The sequence below is a fragment of the Salvelinus namaycush genome, chromosome 38, assembly GCF_016432855.1.
Source record: "Salvelinus namaycush isolate Seneca chromosome 38, SaNama_1.0, whole genome shotgun sequence".
NCBI lineage: Eukaryota > Metazoa > Chordata > Actinopteri > Salmoniformes > Salmonidae > Salvelinus > Salvelinus namaycush.
The window spans coordinates 15,362,746-15,387,618 of NC_052344.1; the positions used below are offsets into that span (position 1 = coordinate 15,362,746).

Consider the following 24,873-nt stretch of genomic DNA (forward strand, 5'->3'; position numbering starts at 1 on the left):
CACATCAATGCGAGCTGTGGCAAGAAGGTTTGCTGTGTCTGTCAGCGTAGTGTCCAGAGCATGGAGGCGCTACCAGGAGACAGGCCAGTACATCAGGAGACGTGGAGGAGGCCGTAGGAGGGCAACAACCCAGCAGCAGGACCGCTACCTCCGCCTTTGTGCAAGGAGGAGCACTGCCAGAGCCCTGCAAAATGACCTCCAGCACGCCACAAATGTGTATGTGTCTGCTCAAACGGTCAGAAACAGACTCCATGAGGGTGGTATGAGGGCCCGACGTCCACAGGTGGGGGTTGTGCTTACAGCCCAACACCGTGCAGGACGTTTGGCATTTTCCAGAGAACACCAAGATTGGCAAATTCGCCACTGGCGCCCTGTGCTCTTCACAGATGAAAGCAGGTTCACACTGAGCACATGAGCACATGTGACAGACGTGACAGAGTCTGGAGACGCCGTGGAGAACGTTCTGCTGCATGCAACATCCTCCAGCATGACCGGTTTGGCGGTGGGTCAGTCATGGTGTGGGGTGGCATTTCTTTGTGGGGCCGCACAGCCCTCCATGTGCTCGCCAGAGGTAGCCTGACTGCCATTAGGTACCGAGATGAGATCCTCAGACCCCTTGTGAGACCATATGCTGACACATGCACATTTGTGGCCTGCTGGAGGTCAACCTGAAATTTCAGTCTGTTTTAGTGGAATAGAGTGTTGGCCTGCCTGCTAATTACAGCTACCTTTCAGTTTTCCCCTCCCCACACAGACCTCTTCCCAGACAGTCCTAGTTAAATTCTTAATTGAGAAATTACTCTTTGCCAATAAGCTATTTATGTATATTTTCTTAAATAATGTTTTAAACAAGCACAGTAAAGTACTTAAAAATTACCCAGAAATTATTTGATATTGAGAAAAACAGCTGTATTGGACCTTTAAAAAATAGAAATTCTGATGTTAAAATCGATGGATGAGGTCAATAACTTTTCCATGATTGACCACAAACATACACACATAGCCAGACATGAAGCAGCTCATTTATTTCATTGCTCTCTGGTTATTTCGCACAATGTTTACGCAGCACATTTAACAAGTAAGGGACATGGCCGTTTTCACCTGATCTGCCAGACCCATACTGTACGCTACAAATTCACTGCTGATTGGACAACTCATCTCCAACTCTCAACCAATGAAGTCCCTGATACAATTACACTCAAAAAGACATATCCAGTCTACAAGCTTTGACCTGTGACGACTAAGGACGCATTCTGATATTTTTTCCACTAATTGGTCTTTTGACCAATCAGATCTTTTCCAGAGCTGATCTGATTGGTCAAAATACCAATTAGTGGAAAAATATCAGAATTGGGCTGCACGTGTGATGCAGCCTAGACAGTCATAAAGGCAATGCACTATTACCTAGGCTTTCTCCAGAATGATCATAATATAATATTTATAAAATAAAACAAAATGAGAAACAATGACAATACTTTTTAACTAAGAAGTAATTAGGAGGTCCCCGGTGGAGACATTCATCATACCAGCTGGCTCCACGAGAGGGTGCTCTGCTCTGTACTACCCATAGCACCATGTCCATCTCACCAGAGAACAGGTGCTAACCTTACTGCTCCAGCTACTCTGGGCATCTATTTCATAGTAGTTCCCAAGCCACAAGATCTACTTGAAATAACGGTCTTCTCACACTACAGTTTCCGATTGGATTATTTCTAAACAAAATATGAAATCTATAGAAAAATCTTCATTCAAGGTAAGAGATATCAAAAGTCGGGCTCCAGTCTGTCAGCCGGGAGGCTGTGTTACACCTGGTAGAAATTGCACTTAAGCAGATGGGCTGAGATCGTTTCCCCCTCAGCAGATGTCAGGGTTCATTTCTTGCGAGCGTGTTTGTATTTGTCCACGTAGGCCTTCACCAAGTTTGCCACTTTCCCAGAGTTCACCTCTCCACTCTTGCTGTGGCAGACCTGAAATGTAAAATGCCCTCAGCAAATCAAAAATTCTAAACAGACTGTTTTGATTTGTTGGACACCCTAAGTTCTGCTAGGTTATTTATCTTATTTTTAATACTCCTAAAAGCTAAGTATTTTTGATAGTCCTAAAAGTGAAGTCTTTTTTATACTACTAAAATCTAAGTGTACTCCTGAAAGCTAAGCAGTTTTTGTACTCCTGAAAGCTAAATTCAAATACCAATGTCAAAATGTTACTGGAGGTTTTTAACCACTCACTTTTTCAACTGCTTTGCGTACAATCTCTTTGTACTCGTCCTTGGTGATGTCCTTGTTTTGGTAGTAGGGTTTCATGGCTGCTTTCACTTCATTGACGGCTCTCTCATGGATCTGTTGTTTCTAAAGCAGATATCAAGTTAAGAAATCTAGTTCTAATCTAATAAAAGGATCATTAATCATCTGGGTCAGAATGCAAACACAAATCATTCACTAGCAAAGTAGCTCCCCACAGTACATACAAAACAGAAAGTATAGGAAGCCACTTGAGAATATTGAGAACATTGCCTGGTGCTGTGGTTGTTATTAGTGGCGGTGACATTACCTTTTCTTTCTTGGAGCTGTCTGGGGGGGCGGCCCTGCTGTGCTGGGTGGTGGAGGATGGCATGGCCATGCTGTGGGCCTGGGCTGTGGTGGCGCCACCTACTTTGGTCATGGTGGGCATGAAGGGGGCTTTGCCATGGCCTGCCATGCTGCTCATCATCTGGGAAAGAGACATGGTATTCAATGGGACAATTCCCTCCAACCGGGACACACTACTATGCAAATACAACACACTTCTGAAAGTGTATTTCCGGGATAATTCAATCAACTGTAGATAGTGCTAAGTATGAGAGAAGTGAAAATACTCAAACATTGATTGGGTCCAGGAGATTATATTTTGACAAAGGATACAAAATACTCCTGTCCTTACCTGTGTTGTACGGCTATCTGCCTGTATGGCTGTCATGCTGCCCTGCTGCATGGGAGGTGGTGGTGGAGGTGGTGGCGGGAGGCCCTGGGCAGCTGTCACAGGGACCTGCAGGAGAGGCACTGAGGAGTGGAGGTGCATGGGGACCTGAGGAGGCATCCCGAAGGGGGGTGGTTGCAGGCTGACAGGTGGGCCTCGGGGGCCCATTGGGTAATGCAGGACGTTCAGTTGGGGTGGCATGACGTTCAGGGCGGGTGGAGCTTCTCCTTGGGCATTGGACTCACTCTGAGCTGGGTCTGAATAGATAAAAACAAATATCAAGAATAATATTAGATTACCTAATGTACATCATTAAGCTTTACATTGGTGGCAGAAGTGGGATCCACATCAACTGCGCAACAGACATCAGCAATACCATTTCGATATGCACAGCGAAACTAGTAACAGTAATGAGTGCATACACTCCATGGCACACAATCTAAGGGTTCTGACCTGCTGTTGACGTCTCCTCCTGCCTGCTCCAGCTGCCAGAGCCTGCACCTCCCCCTCGATCTCTCCTGGAGTAATAGTTCTGCACGTCTGCCGGGAGTGTCCTCCGCACAGCCCAGCTGGAAGCTGATGACCAGCCGGAGCGGTCCATCATCGATTCGCCCATCTCAGGCTCCTTCCTGCGGCCGCCATGGTTCTCGTTGAATCGGCTGTATGCATCGCTCCCTGAATTGTTTGAGGTCCCTGAGAATGCGTTTCTGGGCTGCCAGCGGTTTTCTGCCTGCTCCCCCTGTTGGTTGGAGATTCCGTAGGCGCCCCGGCCTCGTCCTGTGCCTCGTCCACGATCTCCGCCCCAGCTTTTATCTTCCCAGCGAGGGCCACTTGTCACCCTGGCCTCTGTGTCAGCACGCGCCTTCTCCATAACCCAGTCAGGATTTTCCCTGCTGGGGGAAACATCTGCAAAGCCGCCGTTTTCAGAGCGGCCCGCGTCTCTGGCCGGCCTCTCTGGGAAATTCCTTCGAGAGGAGTCGCTACCCGGCCCAGCCCTCCATCCATCTCCAGTCCAGCAATTCCTCTTCCGTGGTGACTGTCCCCCTGAGTCCGGGCGCTCCGGGGACGCCCCTCTTCGGTAGGACCTGTTTCTGGACCTGGAACTAGATCTGGAACGACTCTTAGAGCGCTTCCTGTTTTTCCTCTCACGGCTACGGTCACGGCTACGGTCCGCCCTGGGGGTATCCCTCTCAGCGTCCCGTTCCCTGCTGCGGCTGCCCGAGGCCTGGCGCTCCTTGTTGCGCTCCCGAGATCTGGACCGCGACCTCCTCGACGAATCCTGCTTCGACTCTCTCTTGGGAGACCAAGTGGTGGCAGCAGAGTGGAAGCGCGACTTGCGCTGCCTGCCATTCTTCCTTTCCTCTACCTTTTCCTCTCCGACCGAGCTCTCCCGCTCCTGCCTGCTACCATTCCTCTTGTCTTCCGGGGCCTGGCTTGTGGACTCGTGAGCTATACTTTCAGTCTCTTTTGGTGGATCAGAGGCCAGGTTGGTGTTGCTCTCACTGCTGGGTGAATCACAGTCTATCGGTATTGCTTCTGTGCCATCCTCAGACAGACCGTCCTCTTTGCTGCCGGCTGCTGGTTTTTCATTTTTGACATCCTTTGGATCATGCCTGTCCTCCTCGGACACTTTTGCTTCTGAGGCGCCTTGAACTTTCTGGGACGCATTCCCATCTGGAGAGTCACAACGAGTAGAGCCAGAGCAAGATTCAGGCTCTGCAGTGGGGCAGGGAGAGGCCTCTGCTTTCTCCTCCTCCACTGAGGCTTCATCATCTGATTTCACTTCTGTTGGATCGGCAGTGGCTTCCACAGCGTCAGCATCTTCCTCCCCAAGTTGTCCTGACTGTCCAGACTGGGGGCTCTCCAATGGTCTCTCTGGTGACTTGGAAGAGGTGGGTGAGTTGCTTTTCTCTGGGTCTTCTATTTGGTCCGGGTGTTTCTCCCATGCACCGTGATCCCTGTCGGGGGAGAGCCCAGGGGTATTCAGCTCTACATCTGACGACGGTGATTTCTGGTCCTCTTTCTCACCATCCTCCTCTTCCTCCTTCCCACAATTCTCTTCCTCAGAAAGATCATCATCTTCGCATTGCTGGTCCTCAGTGTCCTTCAAGGCATCACAAGCAGAAGGTTCGGGACGGCCTTCCTCCTCGGTAGGGCTGGAGCTGCGCTGCACAGCCTGTGGGCTCACTGCAGTGTCTGAGAGGTGCTCCCTTTCCTCTACCTCTGTCCTCTGCTGTTCTAATTCCTCCTCCTCTTTGGCTTCCTCTTCTTCCTCACTTCCTGTTGGGCTACTGAGGACGACTTTGGAGGCCTTTTTTCTAGCTGGGGCTTTCCTCTTGGCGCTGGGCTTTCGCTGAGCTGCCTGTTTGCCTTTCCTCTTACCAGCGGCTGTGGTGCTTTTGCCCGCTTTTGTGGGTGGGTTTGTGGAAGTGTCGGAATCTGAAGAATGGGACTGCGAAGATGCAGGGTCTTGTGTAGGAGCTTGTTCCTCAGCCCTGCTGTGGCGGCCAGAGCGCCTAGTCGTCAGGGCCTCTGTCTGTTTGGAGGGGCCTTTGGAGCCAGATCCACAGGTGCCCTTCTTCTCCTCTCCTTTGGGGCAGGTGACTGCGCAAACTCTTCCCTGAAAGACTATTATGAGACATAATCATGAATTTTAGAAGTATTGTGAGAAACTTAACAATGGTCTTATGTAGCATAAAATTAGGCATAACCTATGGATTAAAAGGTTGGGTTTTGGTGCCTTCACAAAACAGTACCCTTGTGCAGTACCCTGATGCCAGGGTACTGCACAACCCACACGCATGATGGAAATTATTCAGAAAAAGTAGCTTACTGCCACAATGTAGCTTAGTGTAGCAAAGCAGCTTACAGTCACCTTGCGTGATCTCATTCACACTCCATGATTCAAGCTAACATTTATACTGGGTTTTGGGAGGGGGGGAAAAATGCAAAAGGTTTCCTTTGAACAGACTCACTAAATGGTTGATAAGCATTTCAAAGCAGGACTCACCAAAATGCCCCGAGCCGAGAGGTGAAGCAGTAGTAGAGAACGGTGAGAGGGGTCTCAGAGGAAAGGGGCTGCTACTCCACTCAGAGGGATGGAACAACTGCCTGGGAAGGAAATATCAGATCAGAGCTCCACAAATTACACTGAGCAATTTCAATCATACTGTCAAAAATGGACTCAAAATCACTACTCACAAAAACACACTTAAAATCACTGTTTCTATTGAAAAACTATCCCCTTGCACAGGGTATTTAACTCAGCCTACAACCTCTATAATATATACACACACTCCATCTACATACATTAATTGTGTGTGGACCAACTCACCTCGAGTTGCCACTGGCAGGAACGGGTACAGCAACAGGCAGAAATCGGCAGTCCTGTGTTTTGCGGCTACACTGTTTACAGTCATCCTCAGACGGCTCCTCCTCGGGCACCCAAATGGGTTCTGCACTGCAGAGTAGACAAAGGACACAATATACACACAGAAAAAGGACATCTTTCACTGGTTGTCTTTTTTTAAGTCAAAAACATTAACTTGAGAAAGAGTTCATCTATTTCAACTTTGTTAGGACAATGATGATTAGAACAGGGTTTCCAACAAATTGTGAAGTACCATAAGAAGTAGTTACTGTGTCTCTGCTCGGTGAGCTGCAAAACAAAATGTTAACGAAGTGGCCTACTCACATGCACTGTGTCATAGTCCCCATTGCTGTGCCTGTCTGGGCCGCAGACCAAGAGCACAGAGGTCCTCTCACCTGGAAAAGAGAGAAAACCGTTCAAAAGGAGGCTTGGCTGTTTGCAAATACCAGACAAGCACCCAGTGGGAACAAATGGGCCTATGAGGACAGGGGGCCACGTTGATACTACTTATTCTATGTCAGAGTATTATCAAAAATTCTTGGCTGAACAAATACGAACATGGGAAAGGCTAGATCTGCTGAACATATTTCTAACCAACAATCTAAAATCAAATGTTATGTCAAATGTGCCGAATACAACTGGTGTAGATTTTACAGTGAAATGCTTGCTTACTAGGCCTTCCTAACAATGCAGAGTTTAAACAAAGTAGTAACACAAGAGGAATACAATAAAATACACAAGGAGATATATACAGGGGAGTACCAGTACCATATCAATGTACCAGTATTTGAGGTAGATATGTACATGAAGGCAGGGTAGTGACTAGGCATCCGGATAAATAACAATAAGAGTCAAATAAATAAGAGTAGCAGCAGCAAATGATGTGTAAGTGTGTGAGTAGGCGTGTGTAATGTCTATGTACAGTGCATTCAGAAAGTATTCAGACCCCTCAACTTTCACCACATTTTGTTACATTACAGCCTTATTCTAAAATTGAAATCGTTTTTCACACACACACACACACACACACACACACACACACACACACACACACACACACACACACACACACAATGACGAAGCAAAAACTTGTTTAGACATTACTGCAAATGTATTAAATATAACTGAAATATATTCACATTAGTATTCAGACCCTTTACTTAGGAATTTGTTGAAGCACCTTTGGCAGCGATTACAGCCTTGAGTCTTATTGGGTATTACGCTACAAGCTTGGCAGACCTGTATTTGGGGAGTTTCTGCCATTCTGCTCTGCAGAACCTCTCAAGCTCTCGGGTTGGATGGGGAGCGTCGCTGCACAGCTATTTTCAGGTCTCTCCAGAGATGTTGGATCGGGTTCAAGTCCGGGCTCTGGCTGGGCCACTCAAGGACATTCAGAGACTTGTCCCGAATACACTCCTGCGTTGTCTTGGCTGTATGCTTAGGGTCGTTGTCCTGTTCGAAGCTGAACCTTTGCCACAGTGAGAGGGCCTGAGCAAGTTTTCATCAAGGATCTCTCTGTACTTTGTGTTCATCTTTCCCTCCATCCTGACTAGTCTCCCAGTCCCTGCCGCTGAAAAACATCCCCACAGCATGATGCTGCCACCACCATGCTTCACCGTAAGGATGGTGGCAGGTTTCCTCTAGACGTGACGCTTGGCATTCAGGGCAAGTGTTCAATCTTGATCAGACCAGAGAATCTTGTTTCTCATGGGCTGAGTCCTTTAGGTGCCTTTTGGCAAACTCCAAGCAGGCTGTCATGTGCCTTTTAAAGAGTAGTGGCTTCTGTTTGGCCACTCTACCATAAAGGCCTGATTGGTGGAGTGCTGCAGAGATGGTTGTCCTTCTGGAAGGTTCTCCCATCTCCACAGAGGAACTCTAGAACTCTGTTAGAGTGACCATTAGGTTCTTGTCACCCCCCTGACTAAGGCCCTTCTCCCCCGATTTCTCAGTTTGGCCAGGCGGCCAGCTCTAGGAAGAGTCTTAGTGGTTCCAAACTTTTTCCATTTAAGAATGATGGAGGCCATTGTGTTCTTGGGAACCTTCAATGCTGCAGAAATGTGTTGGTACCCTTCCCCAGATCTGTGCCTCGACACAATCCTGTCTCGGAGCTCTACGGACAATTCCTTCGACCTCATGGCGTGGTTTTTTCTCTGACATGCACTGTCAACTGTGGAACCTTATCTAGACAGGTGTGTGCCTTTCCAAATCATGTCCAATCAATTTAATTCACCACAGGTGGACTCCAATCAAGTTGTAGAAACAAGATGCACCTGAGCTCAATTTCGAGTCTCATAGCAAAGTGTCTTAATACTTATGTAAATAAGGTATTTTCATACACACATACATATATATACATACACACACACACACACAAATGTCTAAACCTGTTTACGCTTTGTCATTATGGGGTATTGTATGTAGATTGAGGAAAACAATTTATTTAATCCATTTTAGAATAAGGCTGGAACGTAACAAAATGTGGAAAAAGTCAAGGGGTCTAAATACTTAAAGAATGCACTGTATGTGTGTTTGTGTTGTGTTGGTATGCGTGTGTGCGTATGTAGTGTGAAACTTTTGTATCTTAGTTGCATCGCATGCATTACATATCTGGACAGTTGGACTCTAAACCGATATAATCTTGCAAGAACCGTACATATTATTTATTATGAAATAGATGCCCCTGCAAAGGGTCTGAAATTACTAACCTTCTTCTTGCTCAACACAGAGGGTTCATCATCGCTGCCTGGGGAAAACAATTTACCATGAATAAAATACTAACAAATGAAGGAAAGAGGATTTATGCGAGAAGAATAAGCACATACATTTCCGAATAAGGCCTTTGACTTTGGCTTCTGATGTCCTCTCCGTCTTCGTTCTCCTCCATCTTCCTCCTTGTTTCCTTAAAAATAAAAAATAAATGTTTTTTACATTTGTCATAAAAGGAGGCATGCATTGAAACGCGTGGCTTTATCGTGAATTTCTTTTGCAAAGAAACTTCACATTAACAGACTTACACCTAGCCAGTTTATTAGGTTCACGAAATTGCTATATAAAGCAGGCAGACAGGTATGGATGCATTCAGTTACTGTTTGAATGAACATTAGAATAGGCAAAACGAGTGACCTAAGTAACTTTGAGCGTGGTATGATCGTCGGTGCCTGGCGCGCCGGTTCCAGTATCTCAGAAACGAACGGCCTCCTGGGCTTTTCATGCACGACCGTGTCTATGGCAGGGATCATCAACTAGATTCAGCCACAGGACTATTTTTTTCTTGACCGGATGGTCAGGGGGCCAGAACAGGGGGCTGGAACATAATAACTCATTTGTAGACTGAAAATTAACTGCAAGAATCCCAAACAGATATTTGACTAAACATAATCATTTCAAACCTTGTTTACATTTTTGTGCTAAGAAAACTGTGTGTGTGTGTGTGTGGGGGACCCTGGTCTATGGTTTACAGAAAATGGTGTGACAAACAAAAAACATCCAGTCCGTGGCAGGTCCTGTGGGCAAAAACAGCTTGTTGATGAGGGGGTCAAAGGAGAATGGCAAGAATCGTGCAGGCTAACATGCGGGCCACAAACAGGCAAATAACGGCGCAGTACAACAGTGGTGTGAAGAACGGCATCTCGGAACACACAACTCGTGGGGACTATTGTCCTGGCACACAAGGTCTCTTGATAGCAATTGAGCAACGTTTCCATGCCCCGAAGAATTCCAGCTGAACTGGAGGCAGAGGGGGGTCTGACCCAGTACTAGATGGGAGTACGTAATAAACTGGCCACGGAGTATATTTTAAAATAATTGTTAACATATAACACCATATTAAGGTGGAGAAACAACTAGCAGGTGGCCACTGCACTGAGGCTAGGAAACACTGTCACCACTGATAAATCTACGATAATCGATAATTTCAATAAGCATTTTTCTACAGCTGGCCATGCTTTCCACCTGGCTACCCCTACCCCGGCCAACAGCTCAGCACCCTCTGCAGCAACTTGCCCAAGCCCCCCCCCCCGCTTCTCCTTCACCCAACAGCTCAGCACCCTCTGCAGCAACTTGCCCAAGCCTCCCCCCGCTTCTCCTTCACCCAAATCCAGATAGCTGATGTTCTGAAAGAGTTGCAAAATCTGGATCACTACAAATCAGCTGGGCTAGACAATCTGGACCCTCTCTAAAATTATCCACCACAATTGTTGCAAACCCTATTACTAGCCTGTTCAACCTCTCTTTTGTATCGTCTGAGATCCCCAAAGATTGGAAAGCTGCCGTGGTCATCCCCCTTTTCAAAGGAGGACACTCTAGACCCAAACTGTTATAGACCTATATCCATCCTGCCCTGCCTTTCTAAAATCTTTGAAAGCCAAGTTAACAAACAGGTCACCGACCATTTCGAATCCCACCGTACCTTCTCCACTATGCAATCTGGTTTCCGAGCTGGTCATGGGTGCACCTCAGCCACGCTCAAGGTCCTAAACGATATCATAACCGCCATCGATAAAATACAGTACTATGCAGCCGTCTTCATCGACCTGGCCAAGGCTTTCGACTCTGTCAATCACCTCATTCTTATCGGCAGACTCAATAGCCTTGGCTTCTCAAATGACTGCCTCGCCTGGTTCACCAACTACTTCTCAGATAGTGTCAAATCGGAAGGCCTGTTGTCCGGACCTCTGGCTGTCTCTATGGGGGTGCCACAGGGTTCAATTCTCGGGCCGACTCTTTTCTCTGTATATATCAATGATATCGCTCTTGCTGCTGGTGATTCTCTGATCCACATCTACGGAGACGACACCATTCTGTATACATCTGGCCCTTCTTTGGACACTGTGCTAACAAACCTCAAACGAGCTTCAATGCCATACAACACTCCTTCCGTGGCCTCCAACTGCTCTTAAATGCTAGTAAAACTAAATGCATGTTCTTCAACCGATTGCTGCACGCACCCGTCCGCCCGACTAGCATCACTACTCTGGACAGTTCTGACTTAGAATATGTGGACAACTACAAATATATAGGTGTCTGGTTAGACTGTAAACTCTCCTTCCAGACTCACATTAAACATCTCCAATCCAAAATGAAATCTAGAATCGGCTTCATATTTCGCAACAAAGCCTCCTTCACTCATGCTGCTTAACATACCCTCGTAAAACTGACCATCCTAATAATCCTTGACTTCGGCGATGTCATTTACAAAATAGACTACATCCAGTTTGCTGGAGGCTATCACAGTGCCATCCGTTTTGTCACCAAAGCCCCATTTACTACCCACCACTGCAACCTGTATGCTCTCGTTGGCTGGCCCTCACTACATATTCGTCGCCAAACCCACTGGCTCCAGGTCATCAATAAGTCTTCACCATAGCAACGCCCACCTGTAGCACACGCTCCAGCAGGTATATTTCACTGGTCATCCCCAAATCCAACTCCTCCTTTGGCCGCCTTTCCTTCCAGTTCTCTGCTGCCAATGACTGGAATGAATTGCAGAAATCACTGAAGCTGGAGACTTATGTCTCCCTCTCTAACTTTAAGCATCAGCTGTCAGGGCAGCTTACCGATCACTGTACCTATACATAGCCAATCTGTAAATAGCACACCCAACTACCCCAACCCCATATTGTTATTTTTGCTCTTTTGCACCCCAGTATCTCTACTTGCACATCATCATCTGCACATCTATCACTCCAGTGTTAATGCTAAATTGTAATTATTTCACCTCTATGGCCTATTTATTGCCTTACCTCCCTATTCTTCTACATTTGCACACACTGTACATAGACTTTTTCTACTGTGTTGACTACATTTGTTTATCCCATGTGTAACTCTGTTGTTGTTTGTGTCGCACTGCTTTGCTTTATCTTGGCCAGGTCGCAGTTGTAAATGAGAACTAGTTCTCAACTGGCCTACCTGGTTAAATCAAGGTGAAATAAAAAATAAAGGTGGGTACAGAAAGACACCCGACAACAGAAAGAGTTGGCTGCTACTATGCAAGAGATTGTTTGTGGGGAAATGACCTCTGCCCTCGACTTGCAATTAAAACTGGTAAATCAATCTCTTGCACTGCTCACTTCTAAAGTGGATACCTACTCAACTAATCAAATGTTCCAGCTGTCTTGATATCCTAGCAAGAAACCATATCGATATAGCAACGCTCCAAGAAATACACCTACTCCAAAAGCATGCAGATAGAATACAGAACCATTTGTAGAAACTGGCTGCTTTTCCATCAGCCCTAAAGGTGTAATCATATTAATACACACTCAAAAACACCATCTTGGTTAAGGCGAAGACCAAGACGGCAGAATCCCTTTCCTTAAATGTATCCATAATGGAAATAAAATTGCCTTTATATGTATGCTCCACCTTTGTTTGATCCCAAGTTTTTTGATTCTCTGAACAGCCTATTGTTAGAATTAACTGAAATCCAACTAGTTTTTAGGACAGATCTAATAAAGACCAACTACAATCCACACGCAACCAAGGCTCTCCAACATATACTCTCTGATTATAACCTCATTGATGCCCGGTGAGCACATACTCCTAAAGCAAAAGAGTGCACTTTCTACTCAGAGTACTCGATTTCTCTTATTATCTACACCTTTATTTTCTAAAATTAAGAAAATAGAAATTCAACGTAGTGCCTTCAGAAAATATTCAGACCCCTTGACTTTACACATTTTGTTACGTTACAATCTTCTAAAATTGACTAAATCATTTCCCCCCCCATATCAATCTACACACAATACCCCATAATGACAAAGTGAAAACAGGTTTTTAGAAGTTTTTATTCAGACCATTTGCTATATGACTCTAAATTGAGCTCAGGTGCATCATGTTTCCATTGATCATCCTTGATGTTTCATCAAACTGATTGGAGTCCACCCGTGGTAAATTCAATTGACTGAACATGATTTGGAAAGACACACACCTGTCTATATAAGTTCCCACAATTGACAGTCCATGTCAGAGCAAAAACCAAGCCATGAGGTCGAAGGAATTGTCCATAGAGCAACGAGACAGGATTGTGTCGAGGCACAGATCTGAGGAAGGATACCAAAACATTTCTGCAGCATTGAATGTCCCCAAAAAGAAAGTGGGCTTCATCGTTCTTTAATGGAAGAAGCTTGGAACCACCAAGACTCTTCCTAGAGCTGGCCGCCCGACCAAACTGAGTAATTGGGAGAGAAGGGCCTTGGTCAGGGAGGTGACCAAGAACCCGATGGTCACTCTGACAGAGTTCTATAGTTCCTCTGTGGAGATGGGAGAACCTTTCCAGAAGGACAACCATCTCTGCAACACTCCACCAATCAGGCCTTTATGGTAGTGGTCAAACGGAAGACCCTCAGGAAAAAAAGGCAAATGACAGCCTGCTTGGAGCTTTCTAAAAGGCTTCTAAAGACTCTCAGACCATGAGAAACAAGATTCTCTAGTCTGATGAAACCAAGATTGAACTATTTGGCCTGAATAGCAAGCGTCACGTCTGGTGGCAGCATCATGCTGTGGGGATGTTTTTCAGTGGCAGGGACTGGGAGACTAGTCAGGATCGAGGCAAAGATGAACAGAGCAAAGTACACAGAGATCCCTGATATAAACCTGCTCCAGAGCACTCAGGACCTCAGACTGGGGCGAAGGTTCACCTTCCAACAGGACAACGACCCTAAGAACACAGCCAAAACAACGCAGGAGTGGCTTCGGGACAAGTCTCTGAATGTCCTTGAGTGGCCCAGCCAGAGCCTGGATTTGAACCCGATCCAACATCTCTGGGGAGACCTGAAAATAGCTGTGTAGCAATGCTCTCCCATTCAACCCAACAGAGCTTGAGAGGATCTGCAGAGAAGAATGGGTGAAACTCCCCCAAATACAGGTGTGCCAAGCTTTTATCGTCATACCCAATGAGACTCGATGCTGTAATTGCTGCCAAAGGTGCTTAAACAAAGAACTGAGTAAAAGGTCTGAATAATTATGTAAATGTGATATCAGTTTGTTATTTTTAGTAAAAATGTCTAAACCGGTTTTTGCTTTGTCATTATGGGGTATTGTGTGTAGATTGATGAGGGGAAAAATGAATACATTTTAGAATAAGGCTTTAAAGTAACAATGTGGAGAAAGTCAAGGGGTCTGAATACTTTCCGAAGGCACTGTATGAGCTTGTCTGATCATCACGCTTACTACTGCCAACTACAAATGTCAGAATTCTATGGAATGCCATTAAAGGTTTTATAAAAATAATGCAACTGCATTTGCATCTCGGTTGAATAAATCACAATTAAAGATATCATCATGGGAAATGTTAGCTGCATTTTCAAACTCTTTTTCAGACCAGGTACCTATTACTATTTCCAAAGTCAAGACAGAACTTAATTTATTGACAAGATTAAGCAGAATTTGCCATCCATCGAGTTTGACTCAACCATGACTTCCATGGCAATTGTCCCAGTCGTTTACTGGCCAACAAGCTATGATCAAGTAGCTGATATAGCAACTATTGAATCTGAAACACGGGAATTACTATCAGAACCCAAATTAATGAAAGATTCTTCGATAAATAACTGTACATCTCTGAATGTAACAGCAGGTTTGCTATGTAAAGGGACTATAGGCAAAGCCGATAGAGAAGGGCCGATGGAACGACATTGGTCTTTGCTAGTCTGATTATATATCGGCTCGGCCGTTCTCTACGATGGAGGACTCCAGCTCTACTTGTGAAATCACAATTGTTTCCCCATTTTAAACATTTGGGAGGAGATATATTTCCTTCCTTAGATAAAACCATTGCTAGACATTTTTACAGAACGTTCAAATCAAGTCAATCCAACCTCAGTAGATTAACCAGCAAAATATATTGCCACGGCTGAATTTATGTAGTTCAATGCTTCCCATGTCTCGCCCTTTTGGCTATTTGGATAAAATTCATGGTGTGGTTGCAAAATGAATATGGCAAGGTAAGCGATCCCGGTTAAAATTAACAAACTTACAAAGAGGGAAATACGTAGGAGGACTCACTGTATAGAGGTCGCCGATTTATGATTTTTCAATGCCGATACCGATTATTGGAGGACCAAAAAAAGCCGATACCGATTTATTTTATTTATTTGTAATAATGACAATTACAACAATACTGACTTAATTTAACTTAATATAATACATCAATAAAATCAATTTAGCCTCAAATAAATAATGACACATGTTCAATTTGGTTTAAATAATGCAAAAACAAAGTGTTGGAGAAGAAAGTAAAAGTGCAATATGTGCCATGTAAGAAAGCTACCGTTTAAGTTCCTTGCTCAGAACATGAGAACATATGAAAGCTGGTGGTTCCTTATAACATGAGTCTTCAATATTCCCAGGTAAGAAGTTTTAGGTTGTAGTTATTATAGGAATTATAGGGCTATTTCTCTCTATACCATTTGTATTTCATATACCTTTGACTATTGGAAGTTCTTATAGGCACTTTAGTATTGCCAGTGTAACAGTATAGCTTCCGTCCCTCTCCTCGCTCCTACCTGGGCTCGAACCAGGAACACATCGACAACAGCCACCCTCAAAGCAGCGTTACCCATGCAGAGCAAGGGGAACAACTACTCCAAGTCTCAGAGCGAGTGAATAGCTATCTAGCTAGCCATTTCACACCGGTTACACCAGCCTAATCTCAGGAGTTGATAGGCTTGAAGTCATAAACAGCGCAATGCTTGAAGCACAGCGACGAGCTGCTGGCAAAACGCACGAAAGTGCTGTTTGAATGAATGCTTACGAGCCTGATGGTGCCTACCATCGCTCAGTCAGACTACTCTGTCAAATCATAGACTTAATTATAACATAATAACACACAGAAATACGAGCCGTAGGTCATTAATATGGTCGAATCCAGAAACTATCATCTCGATAACAAAACGTTTATTCTTTCAGTGAAATACGGAACCGTTCCGTATTTTATCTAACGGGTGGCATCCATAAGTCCAAATATTCCTGTTACATTGCACAACCTTCAATGTTATGTCATAATTACGTAAAATTCTGGCAAATTAGTTCGCAACGAGCCAGGCGGCCCAAACTGTTGCATATACTCTGACTCTGCGTGCAATGAACGCAAGAGAAGTGACACAATTTCACCTGGTTAATATTGCCTGCTAACTGCTTAGCTAAATACGCAGGTTTAAAAATATATACTTCTGTGTATTGATTTTAAGAAAGGCATTGATGTTTATGGTTAGGTACAGTCGTGCAACGATTGTGCTTTTTTCGCAAATGCGCTTTTGTTAAATCATCCCCCGTTTGACGAAGTTGGCTGTCTTTGTTTGGAAGAAATAGTATTCACACAGTTCGCAATGAGCCAGGCGGCCCAAACTGCTGCATATACCCTGACTCTGTTGCAAGAGAAGTGACACATTTTCCCTAGTTAAAAGAAATTAATGTTAGCAGGCAATATTAACTTAATATGCAGGTTTAAAAATATATACTTGTGTATTGATTTTAAGAAAGGCATTGATGTTTATGGTTAGGTACACGTTGGAGCAACGACAGTCCTTTTTCGCAAATGCGCACCGCATCGATTATATGCAACGCAGGACACGCTAGATAAACTAGTAATATCATCAACCATGTGTAGTTAACTTCTTTGGGAAAGGGGGGCATTATTGAGTAGCTTGGATGAATAAGGTGCCCAGAGTAAACTGCTTGTTACCCAGGCCCAGAAGCTATGATATACATATAAGTAGTAGATTTGGATAGAAAACTCTAAAGTTTCCAAAACTGTTAAAATAATGTCTGTGAGTATAACAGAACTCATATGGCAGGCGAAAACCTGAGATAAATCCAACCAGGAAGTGGGAAATCTGAGGTTTGTAGTTTCATTTAAGTGATTGCCTATCCAATATGCTGTGTCTATGGGGCCAGATTGCACTTCCCAATGCTTCCAGCAGATGTCAACAGTCATTAGAAAGTTTGTTTGAGGCTTCTATTGTGGAAGGGGGTCAAATAAGAGCTGTTTCAACAAGTGGACTAGGCTGAGGCCAATGAGTTGTTTACTGCGTGGAATACGCTATTGTCTGGTTGGAATATTATTGAAGATTTATTATAAAAAGACCCTAAGGATTGATTGTAAACATCGTTTGACATGTTTCTACAAACCGTAATGGAACTCTTGACTTTTCGTTTGGATTTTGCGCTCGCGCATTATGCCTTTGGAATAGTGAACTAAACGCGCGGTATTTGGACATAAATATGGACGTAATCGAACAAAACTAACATTTCTTGTGGGAATCCTGGGAGTACATTCCGACGAAGATCAGCAAAGGTAAGTGAAGATTTATAATGCTTTTTATGAGTTTTGTTGACTGCACAATTTGGCAGGTAACTGTATGGCTTGCTTTTGTGGCTGAACGATGTTTTCAGTTTATTGAATATTGTGTTTTGCCGTAAAGCTTTTTGAAATCTGACACAGCGGTTGCATTAAGAACAAGTGTATCTTTAATTCTATGTAAAACATGTATCTTTCATCAAAGTTTATGATGAGTATTTCTGTTATTTGACGTGGCTCTCTGCAATTTCTCCAGATATTTTGGAGGCATTTCTGAACATGGCGCCAATGTAAACGGAGGTTTTTTGATATAAATATGAACTTAATCGAACAAGACATATGTATTGTGTAACATGAAGTCCTATGAGTGTCATCTGATGAAGATCATCAAAAGGTTAGTGATTAATTTTATCTCTATTTGTGCTTTTTGTGACTCCTCTCTTTGGCTGGAAAAATTGCAGAATTTTTCTGTGAGTTGGTGGTGACCTAACATAATCGTTTGTGGTGCTTTCGCTGAAAAGCCTATTTGAAATCGGACACTTTGGTGGGACTAACAACAAGATTACCTTTAAAATGGTATATTTTAATTATGAGATTTCTGTTTGAATTTGGCGCCCTGCAATTTCACAGGCTGTTGGCGAGGTGGTACGCTAGCGTCCCAAACGATCCCAGAGAGGTTAACTGACTTGCCTAGTTAAATAAAGGTGTAAAAAAAAGAAAATAGGCCAATTCGGTGTCCAAAAATACAGATTTCCGATTGTTATGAAAACTTGAAATCGGCCCTAATTAATCGGCCATTCTGATTAATCGGTCGACCTCTATAACTGTACCAAACTTTAAATTGTATTTCCAGGCACTAGCATTTCAGCCCATCCTAAATTTGTTTAGACATGATTCTTCCACCCCCTGGCTGAGTAGAGAGACAAATATGGTGTATCCCATTGCCCCGGAAGAGGTGGTCTTCACTGATATCGCTTAATGTCAACTACGCTTTGGTCCTATTATTGCTTACACAATTTCTATTTTGCAGCAAAATTGAAAAACAATGCAACTGTGAATCAAAATGGCATGCCCATACTCAATTATTTCACAATAATGCCTTGTGATCTGGAGGGCGGCCTTTTGCATCCCCCTAATGGTCCAAATATGTAATCACTACCCTTGCCGATATCATGGACAGCAATGGTTTGAGAACATTTCAAGATCTGAAAGACATACACATTACCAAGCGACTCCTTTTTTCTATATTTACAAATTTAGGTCAGCTATGCCAATGACAAGATTTATAAATAAATGATCTGGGTTCCCAAAAATAATTAATCTATATAATACATAAACAACTTTTGGAAAGCTCATTCTGTGCTCGCCATTAAAAAAGTATGGTCCAAAGAGCTAAGTGAATCTGAACAACCATTTAACAAGAATTGAATATAGAAAAATACAACCTTGGTGTCCTAACCATTAACTTATACATTTTAAGTTTGTTAAATACAGTCTGAACACCAAGGAAAAGTTTTACGATGAAATTGGCCCCAACTCCCAACTAGGGTTGTTAAATTCGACGTGACCGTGGGGTCACAGTAATCTCCTTTTATGCAATCTGGACATGAGTTAGTAGTACCCAAATTGCTTACAACCATCAGGTCGCTAATGGCCTGGTACTCAGGGCTGTATTGTCCCTAGCTGCAGGAACATGGTTGGTTGGAGAGCCTGTGGCATAAAGAGTTTCGGCGGAATATCACCTGCCACGCAGCGAGGATGCATACTCCTCAAAGAGTGGTTGATCCGCAAAGTGAAATAAGTGTTCTTATAAGCCCAGACATTTCTATATGCAATCCTGTGTAAAAGCAGAGTTTTGATGGTTGCCACTAAAAAAAGGAGGATCCCAGCTGCTACTATATTTATTTCTCAGCTGCTCCGCTATAAAACCAAAGTAGCCTACCCGGCATAATTTAACCTGCGGGAACGCGCGGCCTCCATTCGCTATTTGAGTGCATATGGATTACGTGTTTTTCCCCTGCCCCTGTTCCTTCCTACCCATTTGATAATGGGCCATTCTAAATCAAAACTATTTTGACATATTAGTAAAAACAAATTAAAATTGAAAATAGTCTGATGGGTGAAAATATGAACACTTGTGAGAACAGGGTACGCAGCCTGAGGCAAGGAACAGAGTGCAAGCTTTTTGTGCAACTTTTTGATTTCTAAGAAATTCTAAGGTTTGTATCAGTCACAACTAAATTCGCCAAATAACTACAGATAGAGATATGGGGGGGAACTGACACCCAACCTGTGTTGATAGGCTGGGTGGGAAGGGGTGGAAAACATGATTTTGGGTGGTGGGGGGGCACCTCTGTTTCTTTACATACCAATTGTATTACTACAAAATCCTGTGTGATCAATATAATAATTTCTCTGTATGTATTTCTTAGTGTTATTATCCTTTAGAGTACAGGTACATGTGGTATAAACTAAGTTGTTAAATTAACATGTATATTGTACCTGTAACCCCCACCTCCAACAAAAAAATGACAAAAAAAATGAAAATGTGGTAAAAAATGAATATAATAATGCACTGCAAAGTGACTGCCATTAAGCTACACACTGTTTGAATGCTCCCCAAGTTTAAAGACAACGTTTCGACCACAAAGGGTCTTTGTCAGGTTAACTCTGCAGCAGGGCAACCTTTTCACTAACGCAAGACCTCTACTCACTTTAACAAACAGCCACTGGCTTCCGGGTCTGTGCAGCCACACTTCTCTGGCTCTGATTGGCTGACTCTCTTCTTCACAGGAACCTGAGATTCACATCACAACTGAAGTCACAGCACGTAAATTCTCCCTGCATAGTGACTAAAGCTATAATATAGCTTGTGAATGTCATTTATAAATCGTGAAACATAGAAGGTAGAGCCAGTGGAGAAACCCCTGCTTACCGTCACACATCCCAGCACAGCGTCACGTTTGTAGACAACATTGAAAGGCTGCCTGTCCACTGGGCAGGATGGAACTGCCTGCAACTTAAAAACACAGACAAAACAAAAACATCAGTCTACACACATCTTAGCCATGTATCGTCTCCTGAGCCTCACCGGGAGTAAGACCATGGCTTATCACAATAGACAACTTGCCAGTTGCAGCACTATCTGTTGCCAATGAGAGTGATGTGTCTAGGGGGTAGGACAGTACATGGTGCTTACCTCTGCCCATCTGAGGAGGCAGCTGAGGCAGAATAAATGGCAGCAGCTGTCGGGCATGGCCAGGACACAGCGGCCCAGGGCGCCCAGGCAGATAGGACACCGCTCCGCCTCTTCCGGCTCCGGGTCGCCCTCTGGGGTCTGTCCGTCTGACAACCAGAGAGAGGTGGCACAACAGCTTGTCATTCAAGAACAAACTTGAGGGTAGAGACGATTAAATTAAACCATGGTGCCAAAGCCCACTGATAGATCTTATTCATGATGACTTGCTGGCAGTTACTTACCATTTCCCGATTCACCCGTCATCTTTGGCACAGTATTGCTTTGTCCCTAATGACCAGATGACCCCTGGAAATAAAAATGTATGAGAGATTCTTGTTAACAACCCAGTCACTGTGCCATCACTTAATTACATTGAACTTGAGATGTGTGTGTAACCAAATTGTCAAGCAAGTTTTCCATCAACTTTAATGCATTATTTACACAATGGCCAACTTAATCCTTAAGAGTCTATTGACACACCTGTGTGTCAATTTAAGTAACACTAAAAAACATTTTAAATCTGTCAGTTTAAACTAGAGATATCAGTATTTTTGCATGGCCTGCGTCGCAATCCACCGCATCCGACTATGTCGGCTTTCCGCATCTGCGGTGGAAGGTGGCCGAGCTATAGCTGTGTTTGTCAGACCATGAGACATCCCAAAAATCTTTCTTCTCACGAAAACGTCTGTAGCGTCCGAACGGCCAACAAACTATTACTACTCTATGGAAAGGGGAGACTCTCAAGAACACGGCGATGTTCTCTGTTTTGCTATACGACCCCCACAAGTGTCACAGGACTCGTCTGAAGGTGGCCCATACAAACTAATGGAAGTATGGAGGTAGTTTTGTGCCAACAAATATAAGAGGTTAATTATGCATCCAAAAAACAAAAAATATTTCCTGAGCCTTCTTATATCTCCTAGATATAGGACAGTCCTTATGATTTCTTTTTGGACTGTCTTTTATGAATGTGTTACTCAATGCGTTTCTATGGGCTATCGTATTAAAGGCCAAATTCAATATTTGATCAAATAATTAACAAGTTACAAAAAGTTACCCATCTTCCTCAGATTCTCATCAGATCGTCCAAAGAAAAAAACGCCAAGGTACCTTGCTAGCCAACTTGTAATTCTGGAAGTCTAGCCAACCCTATTTATAGATATATGCAATACTTTTGGCTAAAATACCGTAACGTTACGCTAGCTAAATAATTTTTTGGTTTAATATAGAATTGACTGGGGATGTCATTGAGATCAAGCGATAAAATTAAACAGTCCTCGATTTTCATTTAATTTTCCTGCATTTGAGAATGTCCTTTTTATCACTAAGTGTTTTATTTGGTCCCACTGCTTTAGTAAGAACTTCTCACTTGTAAGTAATTGTAAAATATATATATTTTTATAGGTATTCAAATGTATCTATCCCCTTGTCTGTGAACATCTAATGATACCCGGGCAGCCCATAATTTAAATGTATCATCAATCATACTTCGCTTAAAGTCGCCGTCCATTACAATTTCTCGCAGGTAGATCAGATCTGTTTAGATGCCTTTTATTTTGGTGATCTTTGTCCAGATCTTTATAGTATTATTTATACAGGTATTTTCTATCTTCCTAGTGTGTGCATTGATTGTCTTCATAAATATGGTTGCACTTATAGTTTTTCCATTTGGTGGATTCCATTTAGCCGTTGATGCCGGGTTTATCCAAACAAAAATGTATTTTTGTTGGTCAGCTATATAATAATTCATTAGGTTTGGTAATGCTAGTCCCCCTGCTTATTTACATTGTTTGATTGTTTTAAGTTGGACACGGACTGTTCATCCTCCCCATATGAATTTACTCAGGAGTTTATCCTACTGTTTAAAAGTGTTGAGTAATAGTTTGATAGATTCTGGAACAGGAATAAAATCTTGGGAGGACATTCATTTTAATAGTTTAAAGTCTTCCTGTTATTGTTAAAAGGCACCAATGTCCATATTTGTAGGTAGTTCCTGTTTAACTGGTTTCCCAGAATTGCAAAGTCAAGTCTTGGGGATAGTAATCAATAAGTATTTCAGTTTATTTTGATCCCATTTAAATTTAAACTTAGTTTTGATGTCTTGGCATATTGGTTGACCTACAGTAATTAGTTCTGATTTCCCTGTATTTAGTTTGTATCCAGATACGACACTATGGTTTTATTTCATCCATAGTGGCGGGAACCCTAGAGAATAATGTACCATTTACCCTTATTCTGACATTTGGTGTTTGGTACATCATTTGCAGCAAGTTCAGGAAAGTTTCACTAAAGTATTATTTGTTTCTGCATCTAGAGTTAGCATAAGCAATTCGTTTTTTCTTGAGCGTGTTCCATTTCATTATTTATTTATTCAAGCCATAAGTTGAGTGAATTTTGGCCCATTCCTCCTGACAGAGCTGGTGTAAATGAGTCAGGTTTGCAGGCCTCCTTGCTCGCACACACTTTTTCAGTTCTGCCCACAAATCTTCTATGGGATTGAGATCAGGGCTTTGTGATGGCCACTCCAATACCTTGACTTTGTTGTCCTTAAGCCATTTTGCCACAACTTTGGAAGTATGTTTGGGGTCATTGTTCATTTGGAAGACCCATTTGCGACCAAGCTTTAACATCCTGACTGATGTCTTGAGATGTTGCTTCAATATATCCACATAATTTCCTACCTCATGATTCTATCTATTTTGTGAAGTGCACCAATCCCTCCTGCAGCAAAGCACCCCCACAACAGGATGCTGCCAGCCCCGTGCTTCACAGTTGGGATGATGTTCTTCGGCTTGCAAGCCTCCCCCCTTTTCCTCCAAACATAACGATGGTCATTATGGCCAAACAGTTCTATTTTTGTTTCATCAGACCAGAGGACATTTCTCCAAAAAGTACTATCTTTGTCCCCATGTGCAGTTGCAAACCGTAGTCTGGCTTTTTTATGGCGGTTTTGGAGCAGTGGCTTCTTCCTTGCTGAGGGGCCTTTCATGTTATGTCGATATAGGACTCGTTTAACTGTGGATATAGATACTTTTGTACCTGTTGCTTCCAGCATCTTCACATGGTCCTTTGCTGTTGTTCTGGGATTGATTTGCACTTTACGCACAAGTACGTTCATCTCTAGGAGACAGAACGTGTCTCCCTCCTGAGCGGTATGATGGCTGCGTGGTCCCATAGTGTTTATACTTGTGTACTATTGTTTGTACAGATGAACGTGGAACCTTCAGGCATTTGGAAATTTCTCCCAAGGATGAACCAGACTTGTGGAGGTCTACAATTCTTTATCTGAGGTCTTGGCTGATTTTATTTAGATTTTCCCATGATGTCAAGCAAAGAGGCACTGAGTTTGAAGGTAGGCCTTGAAATACATCCACAGGTACACCTCCAATTGACTCAAATGATGTCAATTAGCCTATCAGAAGCTTCTAAAGCCATGACATTTTCTGGAATTTTCCAAGCTGTTTAAAGGCACAGTCAACTTAGTGTATGTAAACTTCTGACCCACTGGAATTGTGATAGTGAATTATAAGTGAAATAATCTGTCTAACAATTGTTGGAAAAATTGCTTGTGTCGTGCACACAGTAGATGTCCTACCTAACCGACTTCCCAAAACTATAGTTTGTTAACAAGAAATTTGTGGAGTGGTTGAAATACGAATTTTAATGACTCCAACCTAAGTGTATGTAAACTTCTGACTTCAACTGTACTATATTCCTGCCCAGTCATTAATCATTTCTGTCTGCAAACATCAAAGCAGAAACTCGCTCCTGCAAGTTCATGCTACAACATCGGTAGAGTACGACACTGTCACACACAGGAAGCGGCACAGGTCCTAATCCGGGCACTTGTCATCTCCCGTCTGGACTACTGCAAGTCGGTGTTGGTTGGACTCCACACTTGTCCCATCAAACCCCTGCAACTTATCCAGAACGGCACAGCCCACCTGGTGTTCAACCATCCCAAGTTGTCCCATGTCACCCCGCTCGTCTGCACGCTCCACTGGCTTCCAGTCG

The 24,873-nt window shown here is 43.4% G+C and overlaps 1 protein-coding gene across 2 annotated transcripts in view; it reads right to left on the minus strand.

Annotated features, from left to right (window-relative positions):
- Window positions 1–1,002: 1,002 nt before the first annotated feature.
- LOC120031895 (protein SCAF11-like) overlaps window positions 1,003–24,873 on the minus strand; it is a 28,311-nt gene continuing 4,440 nt past the window's right edge. Inside the window, exons 2-15 of one of the 2 annotated variants that reach the window (XM_038977721.1) lie at window positions 21,102–21,165; window positions 20,821–20,966; window positions 20,557–20,640; window positions 20,336–20,418; window positions 9,148–9,224; window positions 9,031–9,068; window positions 6,650–6,720; window positions 6,290–6,415; window positions 5,966–6,066; window positions 3,409–5,583; window positions 2,920–3,212; window positions 2,551–2,709; window positions 2,229–2,339; window positions 1,003–1,967 (exon numbers count right to left, since the gene is read on the minus strand). In XM_038977721.1, coding sequence (XP_038833649.1) covers window positions 1,872–1,967; window positions 2,229–2,339; window positions 2,551–2,709; window positions 2,920–3,212; window positions 3,409–5,583; window positions 5,966–6,066; window positions 6,290–6,415; window positions 6,650–6,720; window positions 9,031–9,068; window positions 9,148–9,224; window positions 20,336–20,418; window positions 20,557–20,640; window positions 20,821–20,966; window positions 21,102–21,123 — 3,582 coding nt within the window. In that variant the 5' untranslated portion in view covers window positions 21,124–21,165 and the 3' untranslated portion in view covers window positions 1,003–1,871. Of the gene's footprint in view, window positions 1,968–2,228; window positions 2,349–2,550; window positions 2,710–2,919; window positions 3,213–3,408; window positions 5,584–5,965; window positions 6,067–6,289; window positions 6,416–6,649; window positions 6,721–9,030; window positions 9,069–9,147; window positions 9,225–20,335; window positions 20,419–20,556; window positions 20,641–20,820; window positions 20,967–21,101; window positions 21,166–24,873 lie in introns of both variants that reach the window. The other variant, XM_038977720.1, reaches the window with a different exon arrangement.